Below are 17,350 nucleotides of genomic sequence, written 5' to 3'. Positions count from 1 at the left end.
GCAAAGTTTGGAAGCACTTAGTATTTCACATAGATTTCCCTTTTCTAATAACTTGTATTGCCACTTTTGTCAGACTCCGCCTTTGAAGTAAAACACTGATATTTGAAATTTTTTCATGGAATTTGGAGTCTATATTGAAAGGTGCACAAAACTAGGCAACAACAATAGGCACTAACTGCGCCCCTTTTATAGCAGATTTATTTCTGTATTGCTATGAATCTCTATGTATAACTAAATTCAGTAAAGACACGTCATTGATACAGTCAACAATACCTACCGTTATTTTGATGATATCTTTTCGTTAGAAAATCCAGAGTTCTCTCTATATACTACCGAAGTTTACCCAAAGGAACTTATGTTAAATAAATCTAACCTAAACAGCAGTAGCTGTGCTTTTCTAGATTTATACATTTCAATTTATAAAGGAAACTCCATTATAAAATTTACGACAAAAGGGACGATTTTTCATTCCCTATTGTTAATTTTCCGATTACGACAACTTTATTTTATAAAATTGCTCGTTATATCCTTTGCATGATTTGTCCAATTTTGACCGAAGCAATATTAACTATATCTCTGTTCAACGGTCTCCCCTGACATATTTGAACGTCACGTGATCTCAAAACTCCCTCGCGCGCGCGGACCTAAAATTAGAATAAAACATTCCATATCCAAAAATAGAATGTGAAACTTCCAAGACAAAATGTTACTCAGTGTTTTTTCTGCAAGTTCGAACAAATGCAAACAGCATGTAAAAGAAACCACGAAGTACGAGTTCCAATATAAAATAGAGTAAATTTAAAATAAAAGAAGATGTATTGACTTTTCTTCTTTAGGATATCCTTAGGCTGTATGTTTGAAAGTGCAAGATGTATAAGTACGCAGCCACGTCGTCGGTCAGAATATTGACTTTAAGTTCAGGCCTCACTAAGAGAGGGAGAGTACCATGCAGACTTCCAATTAATTAATCAATCAATCAATCAATCAATCAATCAATCAATCAATCAACCAACCAACCAAACAACAAATCAACTAATCAATAACCTTGTTAAATACGGGTTCCAGGATCGCATTAGTTTCTTTTTTGCTTGTTCAAAGAGACCCTATCCCATGGGTTTAATTAGTATATTAGCCAACCAACCAACCAACCAACTAACCAACCAATCAATCAATGGGTTTGATTAGTAATCCAGTCAACCAACCAACCAACCAATCAATCAATCAATCAAAAAATCAATTATTCATGTTTTAGAGGGGAAAGACCATCTAACAATTGTTTACAAACAATTGATTTATATTTGTAACTACTATTATTATTTATATAGTAGATCTCGGCGTATTGCAGCCTTTTTTTTTTTTACTACTCTTACTTAAAAAAAATAAAAGTACGGAGACCTATAACCGTTTATGTCTATGTCATATTGTCTCTTGTGTAGAGATGTCTCATAGGCAATCATACCACCTCTTCTTTTTTATATATTCAATGCAGTCATGTGGCAAGTACGTCGACTGTTGACTAATATTTGTCATGAGTTTGTCTGTTATAGACAGCAGTTTTTAAAAAGACACGATAGTGGTCAGATGTCCGTTGACTAGTATTTTGATACCCGTGCGTTATATACCGAAAACTAAGTTTTAGCAATACATATTTTAGATCTAATTGTACTTTTTTTTAAACTTCACTTCAAACATGGCATTAAATGGAGTATTGTAACACAGACATTAAACTATAACATGCAATTTGTACTCGACAGAAAAAAATATTAAACATGTATTTTCGCAGCTCTGAATAATTCAAAATTTTATTTAGTTTTTGAATTGAAATAAATGTTGTCAAACTTTTTTTACTCAGTATTTGTAATATATCTCTATTACACAAATCTTTTAATTTTTATTATTCAAAAAAATACCATGTACACGATTGAGATATTGAACAGATTGATGAAGTATCTAAATAATGTGTTTTATTTTAATTTTCATTAATAACTATAGAATAATTAAATCAATAGTGGTTATAAGTAATCTTTATATACTACTGTGAAAAAAATCGATAGATTTTTTTTTTATAAACTTTAAAATATTTTAAAAAAATGAATAAAATATTTAACACGGGCACTTGTTAATAAATAGACCAATTACCTTGAACAGAATTAAAAATCACAAGAATGGAGAGAATAACGTGCACAACCAATTCTATAGTAAGTCAATCAACCCTCAGTGCTGGCTATAAGTTATATACTATAAATTCCAGGACTGACGTGCCGAATGTCCACTACCAGAATGCGTTTATTGGTCACTAATTAATTGTTAATATAGGTAGTGCATTGTTTTATGGTATACATTAATCACTGTATTAATTTCCGACATATATTCACCTGGGTAATCACCTGGGTAATCACCTGGGTAATATTCCCACGCTTCAGATCCTTTGATGTCACTAGGACGAACGTTAACGTAGAGAGGTAATGTTGATGTATTTGATCCGTCATTACCGATAAGTAATATAATGATTAAGAAAAGATAGCTCAATCTTACACCTATGAACATAAATTTATTGTATATTTTGGAATCTATAACCTTTATATTGGTCTCGCAGACATTCGGAAGACTTTTTCGCGCGTTATAAAATAGTCTGGAATGCTTTTATCGTTTTTTAAACTGTTCTCCCCTGTTTAACGTGTTTCACGAATTGTTAAGGAAGTTATGTTAACACGTAAATAATTTCACGGAATGAAAAGTTAATTTCCACAACACCAGCAGAAGCAACAGTATAAGCAAAAGTATATGAGTAATACATGTGTTCAAAACCGAATGTCCCTTATCAAATGGCCAAATCAAAAGATAAAACACATGAAACGAATGGACAACTGTCACGTCTCTGATTTGGTGACAAACCTAAAAGCATAACAAAACTTTTGAATCAAACAGTAATTATTATATTGTTCAAGAATGGGATGATGAAGATGTCTTCAAATGAACAAAAAGGATTTATAAATCTCCCATTATGAAAATATGCTGAAAATTTACATCAGCAAAAACATAAAAAACACATATAAGAATAATAAGATATGGTATGATTGCTAATGAGATAATACTCCACAGTAATCAAATGACACAAACATTAACTATTTACACCACTGGGTCGATGCCTATGCTGGTGGACGTTTCATCCCCGAGGGTATTACCAGCCCAGTAGTCAGGACTTCGGTGTTGACATAAACATTAATTATGTGGTCATTTTTTTTTATTATTAATTTCCTGTTTACAAAACTTGGAATTTTTCGAAAAACTAAGGATTTTCTTGTCACATGAAAAAGATTACCTTAGCCGTATTTGGCACAACTGTTTGGAATTTTGGATCCTCAATGCTCTTCAACTTTGTCCTTGTTTGGTTTTATAACTATTTTGATATTAGCGTCATTAATGAGTCTTATGTAGACGAAACGCGCGTCTGGCGTACTAAATTATAATCCTGGGACTTTGATAACTATATACAGAGGTAGAACAATTCCTATTAAAAACCATATTGAACAACACGACATAATGACGTTAGAAAACTAAAACAGACAAAATAACAAATGCAAATTTCTATTTGTTTTACATAGAAATAAATCATTTATCGGTTGAACTAGATTTCTGATCAATTTCACCAAATCTGTTTTTAATCACATCAGTTGATTCACATGCTCACAACACGATACGCATCACGAAGACTGTTCCTCACTACATCATGTATATATATGTAGTATCATCTTTTAAAATATACTAGACAATACCCGAGAAATCGCGGGCATTCAAAGCAGGGTTGAAAGTATATAAAGTGTTGTATGTAGAATTTTTGTAAAAGATTTAATGACTGAAGAATTTCAGGAAAGGTATCAAAAGAAAAGGGACAGAACAATTTTTTTTTTTACCTCTCCTACTTTTTTCCCATATTTTTCAATTTTAGAGATAGAATAGAAAGTGTCCGACTGACTGGACAAAACACTTCATTGACAATGAATACAAAAGGAAATTGAAATAAACAAAAGGGTCCTCCCCTCATCAACTTTATTGTTAACATATTTTGAACTTCCTTTCTTTATAACTATACTTATCAGATACTTTAATTTTATGTCAATTTATCAATTGATACGACGCCTGATGTTATGAATGAAAACAACTCTGTGGACAAGTTTCCTTTCGTTTTCGTTTCTCAATAACAACTATCTGATGTTGTTAGACGTTTGGTTCCAATCGGCATTTATCTCTTTTTTCAATGCTTGAAGGGATTATATTTTTGCTAATTGAATTCCATTAAATTGAAACAAATAAAGGTAAGATAAGTTTAATTTGAAGCACTTTTCTTCATTAATGGAAATAAAATAAATTAAAACAATCTGTCGTGCAAGTGAGAGGTTTGGCGCTTTAAAAACAGGTTCATTCCCTCATTTTCTACATTTAAAACTTTCTATACTTAATCCGGAATATGACAGTTATTGTACATTCGTTGTATGTGTTGTTTTGTTTTTAATTTTGCCATTTGATTAGGGACTGAACGATTGAATTTTCCTCGGAGTTCAGTATTTTAGTGATTTTACTTTTTGTTTAAAAAGGTGGAAATCAAATGTTTGTACGAAAACCAACTCGTATACCTATAATATTTCTCTTTTCAGTTTCATTCAGAAAGCAAACAACACAGATGAAATATTTATCATCATTATGTTTACAATGCAGGTTGATTAGTATAAACAAAAGTTCAAACTATTGAATAGTTATTCTGGATACCTACAGTAAATTTTACAGACATGGATGTTAACGCTGATGTATGCAGAAAACTCTACAACTACTTGTGCGAGGTCATAGGATCAGAAGACATCGTTAAAGTAAGGCGCCAATACTACGCCTCCTTAGATTTTTTCTGTGAGAGAGAGACAACTTTTGTTACAAGTGGAAGTAGGTCAGAAGGGCTGGATATGGGAAGTGATTTAGATGCAATGGGTCTGCTTATCTTTATACACATAAGCCAGAAAAGATCTGCAGACTCTTTCCTTATTCCGAACAATTTCACAATGGAAACCGAATCATGTAAGCCTGGATTTACTCAACTGAAAGGACACAGTTGTTATTTTCATCCTTTGTTGCATATCATATGTGCTACGGGAAGCGAGGAATACGTTTTTGCAAGTGGTGATATCCGACATATAAGTTTATTTGTTTTTGATTTGTTCATGGATTCAGAAGTGAAAATACATGGTCCATGTATATCAAATGGCATTGAAGATTGCACATTCGATTTTGCGTTGTGCTTGAGATGCCCGGAGTGGATCAAACAGGCACATCCATGGTTGAAGAGAGAACGTTACTGGCCGTCTCCTAAGTTGGTATCGATAATATGTGAATATGGAATACTTTTGGTACCAATTGGTTGCAAGGAATCTCCAAACGAACACTTGGAATGGAGAATTTCTTTTTCCATAGCAGAAAAACATCTAATATTCTCGTTTACGCACACTCAGCTTCTATGTTATGCTCTTTTGAAACTTCTTTTAAAAGAAGTGATTAACAAGATAGACAGTGTAAGAGGCTTATTATGTTCATATTTCTTGAAAACCATTATATTCTGGGTTTCCGAGGAATCTGTTCCATCAATATGGCGACCAGAAAACATTTGGCCATGCTTTATGAAATGCTTTAAGCGGCTTATATACTGCGTAAGGTACGAACTACTTCCTCATTTCTTTATCACAGAAAACAACCTGTTTGAGCAAAAATTTAATCAAGATCAGCATCTCAATCTGGAAAATTGCTTGGACGAACTGTATTTAAAAGGTCTGAATTGTTTTAAGAACAGCACGATATTATCACAGTTCTACAGCGGTTCCTTTGTTCACAAGAATAAATCTAAAACAGAAAAGATTTGTTGGGAAGTTAATACTATAAGTACTAGATTGAATACAAGTGCTCAACTCCGAGTTTTAGGAATGTTAAGTTTTCTACCAATAACATAATGAATCACAATTTGAATGATGCATCATGTCAACGCTATGGGCGTTACATAATCCGTAGATTCCTTCACATCAAATCAGATCGTTTTTTACCATCTATAGTATTTTCCAGATTTTGCCAAATGTTCGGAAAAACTTTCAATATTCACGTTGATTTGCCAAACAGATATAAGTATACCTTATCAAGGCGATATTTGCCGTATTTTTACCTTGGAGTTCATTCAGATGCCGGTTCTGGATGGCTTTATTTAGCTACCTACTTTTATGGTTTTTGTCAATACAAAATAGCTCTACAACTTATTTTACACGCTTCTGTCCGTTGTTCTGATATTAAACTGTTTATGAAATCGATTAAACTATATAGCAGCAACCTAGCCGATATTGAAAAAGAAGGTATCTTCGTCGGTAAGTGGAATAGGTTGAATGTCTACAGGCGTCATGTCATACATGAAATGTCTTTTTATTTAAACTCGAAAGTTAATCCACAAGAACTCGAAGTACAGAAAACCAATCAAGCTTATATATGTCCTAATGTGTATTTACACTTTCTACGTGTCTTATGTTTATATCGTTTAAATGGGAGTTCCATACATCATACGTGCACAGACGCCGTACTTGATATTTTTGAAGCCTGTCAAGATCCACATTTTAACTGTAATGATTATTCAATCGCTGACACCACCGAATGTTTAGCTGTAGCTTTATCAATTTATGGATGCCATGAAAAAGCTAAAACTGTTTCAGACGTTATCAAAGAGCTAAATAAATCATTAAAAGTTTTCTCCCTGGATCCGAAATTATTATTTTTCTTAATTGATAAACTTAAAAAAATGACGAATTGAAATACTTGATAATGAAAAGAATTTTATCTAATCACATGTGTTGATGTTTAGACAATAGCTCACTGTGTGGACAGTCAAAGATTAAAATGTGTATTCCAGAAGCTTGACACACAAATAAATAATAAATATAAAGTTAGACTCTAGGTTTGAACATTATTTAGATTACTGCAGTTATAACTGAGACTTTTTAACTAAATTGCGTAGTTTTACATTAAAGCTGAACACTGAAACAGAAAGATAGGCTAACATGGCTAGAGAATTATGTGTATGCAAACGATGTAATATGCAGTGCGTTAAAAACGAATACCAATTTTTTTTGTTAGTTATTCCTGCTTATAGATCAATAAGACCTAAATATTTGTCAAAATTCTATTGTTCTTGGCCAAACATTACTAAATTACAGTATTCAAGTTAACGTCTGTTTAGCATACTAAAATAGTTACATAACATCTGCGTGGTCAATCAGATCACATTTTTAATGATTTTTAATGTATTGGTCTCTGTTGTTTATCTTTTGTCATGTTGTTAATATATTCTTATGCCATAGCATATATGTTTTAGTAAACAAGGATTCATTCAAATCGTTTGCAGCTAAAAAGTAGACAATTTTGTGCTATTTCCATATTCTTGCCTTCTTAAAGGAGCACTAGCTGTCGACATCATGCTCACCAAAGAAAGGAAAATCACTGTAATTCACTACATTCAACCGTATGAAATTATATATTTAAACATAAATAAAGATATAAATAGATGTATAATTCTTCATGTTTCGTAGTATAGGAAAAAATTATTGTATATACGGTACTAGCGTAGTAGTTTTATAAGTTTGCGTCACTAGGTATAAGACACGTACGTGACTAATTTTATAGCGGGATTTTCTCCTCTGATATTATCACTTTCTTACCCGCCGCAGACAGGGCAACATTCAAGTTCCATTAATATTATATGACTATATTTTGATACATGCATTTATATACGTCCGAGTATGTCTCATGAGATGACTTGTCGCATGGGGTCGGTCACTGGTTTTCAGTTTATCCCATTAATGGGTTTAGTTTGGTTGTTCCTGAGGTCGAGGTCGTTGATGATCGAGTTATTGTATTTAGTTACATGTTTACTTTCATGTCAGCTATATTATATGAATTAATAAATTCCGTTGTCCACTATGCATGCTGGGCTATCGACAACACTATATATATTGTATTCATTCATGCCTTTCATCTTATATTTAGTTGTAAATACAGTAGTTCTGAATATTTGATAAATAGCCTGCTGTTTAATCAATATCGCGCAACTTTGATGCGCACCCTTTAACACACCGCTACCCTTTATTGCACCCTTTATCACAACCCTACTCACTTTTTTAACTTTTAATTAATGCAAGCTTTTTCAGATAAAAATTTAGATTTTTTTTTTAACTTTTAATTTATGCAAGTTTCTTCAGAAAAAAATTTCTTCAAAATTGGTCCTAAATAAACGGTCATTCGGACGAGACGCATTTTATTAAATGATGTCATATGCATTGTTTGGAATTTGACATCACAAACGTCGAGTTAGCTTATTTCTGACACACGAAATACAACTATAAAAAAGAACTCAATGAAATATCATACAAAACACCAAAAAAAAACAATAAACAAATTTTTTTTTATAACAAGAGCACGCAAATTGTAAGGTAACCCAGGTGCTTCGAATGAAAAATTGAGCAGTTCTTTTAAAGCTTTTAGAACAAGACAAAAGTAGAACTGAAGGTAACACAGGTGCGAGGAATCAAAAAGCAGTTCATATATACTCTTCTGTTGAAATATATGATAAAGCGTATAAAACATGGCAAAATCCGTAACACATGCCGTATCACCCTCGATCAATATCATCCCTTTGGCCTTAAGGCCCTCTGGCTGATATTGGTATCTCGGGATGATACGGCATATGATACGGATTGTGCCATGTATTATTCTCTTTTTAATAGATATGAGTTTATAGGCTATACAAAAGCTCATGTAATTGGATTTTGTTAGGTAAGTTTAATTTAATATTATAGATTAAACACATATGTTAATCATCGTCTTTACCTGCAGTATGAATGATTTATGTGGATCTAATTAGTCAATTAAATGATTTACCTTTCACTTTCAATGTTGACATTTTGTTCCTTTAAATAATTATACACACAAAATTCAAGTGTTATCAATCTTTGGCTTAGGGGTTAAATTGAAGTTCAAATGAATACGGATTTAATGAGGCCGACGTATTCACTTGCAAGCAAATAATACATTATCAATTATTCGTCGCTTATTTTAACAAAATTGAACTATATTGGCTGCTAAAAGCGAATTCACTTTCATTGATGATTGAACAAAAAAATAACATATTTTAGATTTTTAATAAATCGTGTAGCTAGCAATTAATCAAACAAGCAAGCAATTATTCAATCAATCAAACAATTAATCATTCAATCACTTCAAACAAGTCAGATTGTAAAATATGTCATAGTATTTGTATAAAAGTAAATAGATGTGGTAGGATTGACAATGAGACAACAATCCATATGAGACCAAACATCGTAGATCTAAACACATATAGGTCATCGATCGTACGCCCTTTTACAATGAACAAAGCCAAAACATGTATAGATGATATCATAGGCCTAGCCTACGTGATTAAATATAAAACAATTCAAAAGAGAAAACCATTGGTCTTATGTGTGTAAAAGTTTCTGTCCTTTATCTTTTAGGGTAGTTGATATGTGTTTTTTTTTTTTAATTTTGAGTAGATTTTGTAGCGGGTCAATGGCAAAAAGGGCAGAAACACATACACCGAAACTTTGGATATAAAATCCCGACATAACCTAAACCTCGCTCAAAACTTTTATAACGAACTAAATTCTACAATTCATATTTATAGTTCCAAATACTTTATTTCTGACAAAAGTATATACATATAGCATAACAATAACAATGGCATATATTTGAGATCACAATTTAGTCAAGCTCAAGACCAATAAGTAAACCAACTTGCAAATTTATCAATAACAGGGACACATTCTATTGCCTGGGGTATCTTTTAAAAGGTTGATCAAAAATACTATAACTACTCATACATTTGTCATAAAGAGTATAACTACTGTATCACTAACACTAACACTGCTATAATGTTCTCTCATTTGTTGAGAATATGAGCAGATATGGACACAAATATTATATGTACTCATGTTTCAAAGTACATATGACCTAACAGAACAAAATAATGGGTATTTATGTATTAAAAGTACATCTGACCTCACGCCAATTATAGTGGGACATAATTCAAGAAAATATGTATAATTATAATTTTAAGAACTAGAAGTGTAATTTTGCTTAAACAGTGTAAAAGATTCCACCGGACAACACTAGTCCAGATTTCCAAACTTGGTTATTACAAAGTTTTCTCATAGGTAATTATGTGATTTATTGAAAGTTGTATATGATAGATAAAATTGAGAATGGAAATGGGGAATGTGTCAAAGAGACAACAACCCGACCAAATAAAAAAAACAACAGCAGAAGATTACCAACAGGTCTTCAATGTAGCGAGAAATTCCCGCACCCGGAGGCGTCCTTCAGCTGGCCCCTAAACAAATAAATACTAGTTCAGTGATAATGAACGCCATACTAATTTCCAAATTGTACATCAGAAACTAGAATTAAAATAATACAAGACTAACAAATGCCAGAGGCTCCTGACTTGGGACTGGCGCAAAAATGCGGCGGGGTTAAACATGTTGAGACTTTGTATTAGCTTCCTTTCACTAAAAACGTAAGTCTTATCTTTCCCAGATCTGACCTTTTTGCTTTACATGTAACAGTGAATTTTAGTGAAGTTGAAATCAAGAATTATAAATTAATTACAAAATTATTTGTTGAGACAGTATCCTTTAGCTAAAAACGATTGTCTCAAAAGTGACCAGAAACAAATGACAAAATTTGACAAGAAGTACAATTATCTGTATTACTTACACTTTTTTTTTAATCGTGACTGACAATACATGTTTAGATATTTGATTACAAAAATGATGTCTTGTATTATTATTCTAAATGATTGACTAAATATTTTGGGCTTTTAACCAAAAAATGTAAGATTTGTTCTAGTTTCCTTGACAAGTAATGTGCATTTTTCTGTGTAACTCATTGTCTGAAAACCCTATTAGAACCCTTAACTAGTGCAAAGACTTTGCCTTCAATTTACTAAATCATCCTTTACCAGTGACATGAATATTTTATATTAGTTTTGCCAAAATTTATCGATTATGTTTATCAAATCTTGTGGTGAAAAGAAACAAAATATTCTTCAATTACACGAAAACTCCAGACAGTTTTTTCTAGTTTCCTCAAGTTTTCCGTAGAATTTTAGTAAAATACTTGCGTAAATCGTTTTTCAAACATTTATGTGCATTTTAAAATGTTACAAACTTTAAAAATATTAAGTTAAATCTATTATTCTTACTTTCCAAAGAATATCTCCATAATATTTAATAAACGTCTTGGCCAGAATCATGACGTCAGGCTCACGTTTTTTCTCCTTGATTCGGATTTCTCATGGTCTCAGCGTATGTAATGACTTCTTCCACTGCTTCTTCTATTGTTTCAGGATCTTTGTTTAATTCTATATTAATACGGGCCTTATAATCTATGAGTCCCAAAAAAAAAGTCGCTGCAGTAGATTTTCCTGACGTGTACTTGCATATCTGTTTTCGTAGGCTTTGTCATATATATATATATATATAAAACTCGTCTAAACATCAACCCAACAATGTTAGATCTGTAAATTTGCTTTCGCAAATTTTTGGTTCTTCCCTCGCCGGGATTCGAACCCATGCTACTGTGATATCGTGACACCAAATCGCCTGCACTGCAGCCATCTCGCTAGACCACATGACCACCTGGGCTCTCAACAAAGAGCTTGCGATGGTCATATGTTACCTTTCCACGTCAGTTTTAATCTAGCAGCGTACTACAGTACATGATATATAAGGCATGAAGATGTTATTGTTACAGATAAGCTAAATTATCTATAGTAAAGGATCCTACAAATTAATGTAAGATACAGTCACAGAAAATAATTATATTCATAAGTACGTCTGAGTCAGTGACAACCCTACAACAGATGTATCCATCGGATCGCCATCAATGATGGTGATACATGGCTGTGTACATAATGTATATACAACTCGTCTAAACATCAACCCAACAATGTTGGATCTGTATATATATAGCCTTTTTAGCTCTGCTGAAAATTTTTCTGGTGTTTCTCCATTTAACCGTTTTCTTCTACTAAATTCCAGCCTGTATGTTCTGGTGGTCTTTATGACTCCAAATATATTTTGTTAGTTCTTGTACCAACTATTTGTAGTTCCTGGAAATCTTCTCTGGCAATTGATCAAACGTGAAGTCTCCACAGAAGACTATCAGGAACTACAAAAAGTTGGTACAAGAACTAAAAAATAGATTTGGAGTCACTAAAAAAGTAAGTCTCATCTTTCCTTGATCTGACCTTTATGCTTTAACAGTGAATTTTAGTGAAGTTAAAAACTGTACTTTTTCTTTTAGGGTAATTGACGAAACTGTCCTGTTTCCTAAACACAGTCGATATGTTGTTTTTTAAATTTTGGGTAGATGTGTTGCCTATCAATTTTCCCTTGATTAGTAAGTCGAGTAGCATGTTCCTTTTTCTTAAAGCTGTAGTTTTGTCTTTCCCTTTTCTGTTGGGTAGTATACTCACGTGTCCTTGGCAATAGGGGTTGTAGTTTTATCTGTCTTTTTTACTTTTAGGTAGTAGAATTATTTGTGCTTTTTTCTTTTGTCAACAAACTCGTGATGGCGTCCGTAACATTGACGGAGGGATGATTTCAACTTCACCGTTTTGAACTCTTGGTTTAATACCTTCCTTGTGAACAGCAACCCTCTATCAAGAAAATCCTGATGGGAAAAGCAATCACGGTTATATCGTATCATGTGGGCGATAAATACCCCGTATGCAGGTGCTGCTGGAATGTTGCTACCTAGATATGGAAAGTTCACAATTGGGCAGCTGAAATCATCATTTTTGACGTAAAGTTTTGTTTTAAACCGATCCTCCTTGTCAATTTCTAGATGTTAGTCAAGATATGAGGCCGACAATATAGTAACCTGTCCTTTTCCTTTGAACAGTAGAGTTATCTGTCCTTTTCTTTCTGACAAGAGAATATATATTGAGAATAATGATACTCTGTCTTCTTTCCTTAGTTACTAAAGTAATCTGTCTTTTTTGCCTTTAATCAGTAGAGTTATCTGTCGTTTACCTTAGTGTTATTTGGTCTTTTCATTTTTTGATGTAGAGGCTAGAGCTATCTGTCTACTAGTATTTTAATCAGTAGAGATAATTGTTCTTTTTCCTTTCGGCAGTAGAGTGATATCTACTTTTTCTTTTTGGCTGGAGAATATTTTGTACTTTTCCTTGAGAAGAAGGGTTATCTGTCTTACTTTTTTTTATCTACTAGAGTAATCTACTTTTTTGCGGTTAGATATCTGTCATTTTATGTTGTCTTTCGCCAGACTTAAACGAACATATTTTTCTATACAATCAAACTCAACACATGTATCAGAAGTGCGCTCCCATTGTGAGGGTAACATACTTTTGATTGACCAATGTATAATATAAATAAAAAAGTTTGTTTCAAAGTTCATTTTCAAGCACACTATGGCTTATTCTCAGTCGTTTCTTATTAGGTACTACAGTCATACAGTCTCGATCACAGTTAGCGGTCCATTAATATATACAAATATAAACACCAATCTACAAATCAAGAAATACAACTTAAATTAAAAACCAATTGTTCAGAGAACAATTGAAGGTATTTCAACCAATAAGGATCTATTTTGATTAACCTATGACCTTGACCTCAATATCAAGGTCATAGACTAAACATCTCAAATCAAAAGACACTAGTTCCTTTATATGTATGGTTCATGAGTAATATCACTTTACGCATCATTCTAAATATAAGAGGGGCGAAAACTCCCATTTATTGTCTACGCTCCCTTGCAACCAAATTTATAAGTTACGACATGTCGCAACTAAAAATTTAGTAAAAATGATTTGTCGATATCTGATAAAACAGAACATCCTGAGGATATAACAAGCATTTTGGAAAAAATAAATTTGTCGGTTTCTTAATCGGTTGCAAAGCATTAGAGATCACAAGAAAAACAGTATTTTTGGAGATAACTCTTATATGGTAAACTATATGGTTAGGCGGTGTCAGTTTCAAAAGCGTATAAACTGTTCGGTATCACATTCCAAATATCTAATCGGCATCTTGCGAAACAAAAAAAACAGCGAATGAAAATAATTAGACGGGAAAAAAAATAATAAAAAAAACCCCAATAAATCATTATAAATGAATCACTACTTTCCAAATAAAAATGATAGATGATCTTGGTGATTGAGGGGGGTGCTTTTATACAGACAAGGCAGTAGTTCGGAGTATGCTACTCAGCGTAAGGCAAAACTTCGAATAATAACATGAATTACATTTGATTTATATCAAACAGCAAGCTAAAATTATACGAAACATAGAATAAATGATTTAAATTCGCAAGACGACAAATTTCGTCCAATAAAATACATTGTTAACACTTCCTTTTGAAAAGTAGCGTAATCTGCCCTTTTACTTTTATTATTTTTAGATTCGTTTATCAGATCTCGAATGAAACCGAACAAAGCTTTATGCGTCCAGGGTAAATTAATCAACCAGCATATATCATATGCAATATATAAATGGCCATGACTATCATGGAATTAACACAAAATAGAATAATGAAAAAAAATGCTGGCGTAATGAATACCCAAATAATGTTTGACAATAATTCAAAACAGTTAAGGGTCTAAAGTGTGATAGAAAAATGACTTAATCGCCATACCATACCATAGTCAAGTTTATTATTATTACCAATGTTATTTCAACTGATAAGGCGGAGCTAAGTTTTAATTTGCATAAGGACAGTCTATTTGAAGATATGTGTGATAAGGATGATTTCCGTTATAATTATTACTGATTTCTAATCACCTATCAGTGTCATCAAAGGAATTTACAAAAGAATTACTGGACATTGCATTGATGAGTTTATCCTAATACACCTATCTATAGATGGACTGGTTTATTATGAGCGAACCGGTTAAACTCCGCCCAGTCAGGTGAAATAAATCGAGTAATAAATGGTTAAGATTTGTTTCTATTACAGCATTGTAGGTGCATAACGAATGTCGTTGTTCACAACTCACTTACAACAAACAATACATGATCCCAATGACTACTTAATTATATTTTGAAAGGATCGTTATAATAAATGTAAAGTAAAACAAAATGGTTTCTAAATTCCTATCAAACATGGCGACCACTAGAACTACTTACAGTAAAATATGTTTAAAAAAAATGCATTAGCACACTGATGTAAATTTTAAGTGATTCATATCTTGGAAACATAATTATCTAGAATAGTATTCTCGTATTTTTTCAAAAATACAGATTATTGGAAAATGACACAAAAAAGTTATGTACTTGTTTTATCATTTTTATTTGCTCAACATTATTAAGAAGTGATTGAAAAAATCGTTCTGTTGGTATATAGGTGTGCAGAATAGAAGTGACTTTCCTGTTTGTTGATGATGATCAATAGTATGAAAGTAACCAGTTATCAAAGGTACTAGGATTATAGTTTAATACGATAGACGCATGTTTCATCTAAATTATTTTCCACATAATCTATTTAACAGTATCACTGCACCAGAATACAGCCACTCTAATATACACTAATATACCACGTTGAAATATATAGATATTCTTCAGAGACAAGTGTCTGCACCAGAAGCACATTTCGACAATTAAAGTCTCGTCAGTGATGCCCAAGAAAATAATATATAAGTTTTTCGTCTCTGCTTTCAAAAAGTTTTCCACGAATATGAAAGCATTTTTATAACATTATATCCATCATACCTTTATTCGAAGCATCTGCCATGATTTTTCTAAGTCAGTTTAGGCTCTCTAGTTTAAAACATTCCACTTCGACAAAGAATGTTATATGCTGACCAGACATCATCTGGTATTCTTTGAAATGTCTGGTAATCCAATTTGTGCATAGGTTCTCTGCATGTCACCAATAACAATAGTAAGGACGTCGTCTAAATCTCCTACTTCGTCATTTGGATAGTTCAACAAAGTGATTTGCGGTGACGTTACATAAAGTTTATAATTTAAACCTGGCCATTGTTTTTTGAAAGTTGCCAACGTTCTTCGTCCCATGTAAGGTTTTGAACAAGTATTATGTTACTAGGTAAACTCTTACGGTAGAGTAGCAATTTGTAGCTGAAACGTACATTTCCCCCCGTGTTAGTTGATTTAGGCCGTGTTCACATTGACCTAAATTCGGTGTTGTGTTAGTGTAACTCACACGTAAACTAAACACAATTGCGTTCCCATTGATAAAACTCAATGTTTACATGTAGTTTAAATCATGTTTTATCTACACACAGTCTATAGTCAATGTAGGCCTTGTGTAGGTTAAGCGTACACAAAACTAGGCATTTAGGACATTAGTTTTACCGTGTATATATTTAAGGAGGAAACAATTTTTGAGTAAAATTGATGTTTTTGATAATTATTAGTATAGTTCTTAACAGAAATTGTTGTCTAAATTTTACAGATTTTTTTTTGTTAAAAAAAAATTAACGTACTTTATTAACCCATGATTAAGACTCAAAGCAGCATCATTGCCGAACCCATAAGGCAGGAACCAATTGATTTTCGGGGGGGGGGAGCTATTATAGTTGAGTATAAAACATAAAGGCATGGGGGTGGGGCTATTAAAATTGAGTATAAAACATAAAGGCAAGGGGGTGGGGGTGAGCTATGGATTTTGTTTTGGAAACAAAAAATGTTTCCAGTTTTTGGCCCTGAAAAAAAAAATGTTTGTTTCACCCTCAGCTGCCACTATATATATATAGTTGCTGCCTAATTCGTTTGAAAAGGTCTTCCCGAATCGACTTGACGTACATAGAAATATTTCCCACTGGTCTTTACTCAAACAACGATTCACGCATAAATGCATGACTAAAAACAGTGTGGGGTAAATGATATATTTGTCTAGTATCTCAGATCCGTTAAATAACACTAAAAATAAATTAAAAAAAACGTTACCCTATTCTTTTACCAAATACTCCTTGGAGAAGAAATACCATTGAAACAAACAGAAAAGATAAAAATTTAGAGATCCCTAATAACTCAATCCTTTTTTTCGGCTGTAAGCACGCTGCTGCAGCTAACGTTTTCTAGTGCGTAATCGAGACATCTCTAGTATATTAAAACTACTGCAAATTATAAAAATGGCTTTCATAAAGTAGTAACCACTTAACTTAAAAAGGGGGAGGGTTATTTTATTTATCTGGGTAAGATTTTGTTTTCGCGCGTACGTTTTTATTCCTTTTTTTTCGATGCTGGTGATCAAATAC

General features: G+C 32.6%; 1 protein-coding gene across 1 annotated transcript; it reads left to right on the top strand.

Annotated features, from left to right (window-relative positions):
* Positions 1 to 4,207: 4,207 nt before the first annotated feature.
* LOC134694935 (uncharacterized) lies at positions 4,208 to 6,893 on the top strand. Its single transcript, XM_063556050.1, has 2 exons — positions 4,208 to 4,316; positions 4,656 to 6,893. The coding sequence occupies exon 2, from the start codon at positions 4,788 to 4,790 to the stop codon at positions 5,988 to 5,990; it is 1,203 nt and encodes a 400-aa protein (XP_063412120.1). The 5' UTR covers positions 4,208 to 4,316; positions 4,656 to 4,787; the 3' UTR covers positions 5,991 to 6,893.
* The last annotated feature ends 10,457 nt before the right edge of the window (positions 6,894 to 17,350 follow it).

The sequence above is a fragment of the Mytilus trossulus genome, chromosome 13, assembly GCF_036588685.1.
Source record: "Mytilus trossulus isolate FHL-02 chromosome 13, PNRI_Mtr1.1.1.hap1, whole genome shotgun sequence".
Lineage (NCBI taxonomy): Eukaryota > Metazoa > Mollusca > Bivalvia > Mytilida > Mytilidae > Mytilus > Mytilus trossulus.
Note: the sequence above shows the minus strand (reverse complement) of the source record. Positions and strands in the feature narration are given on the sequence as shown.

Coding starts and splice junctions, on each gene's coding strand:
- LOC134694935 (XM_063556050.1), top strand. CDS start 4,788: ATGGATGTTAACGCTGATGTATGCAGAAAACTCTACAACTACTTGTGC.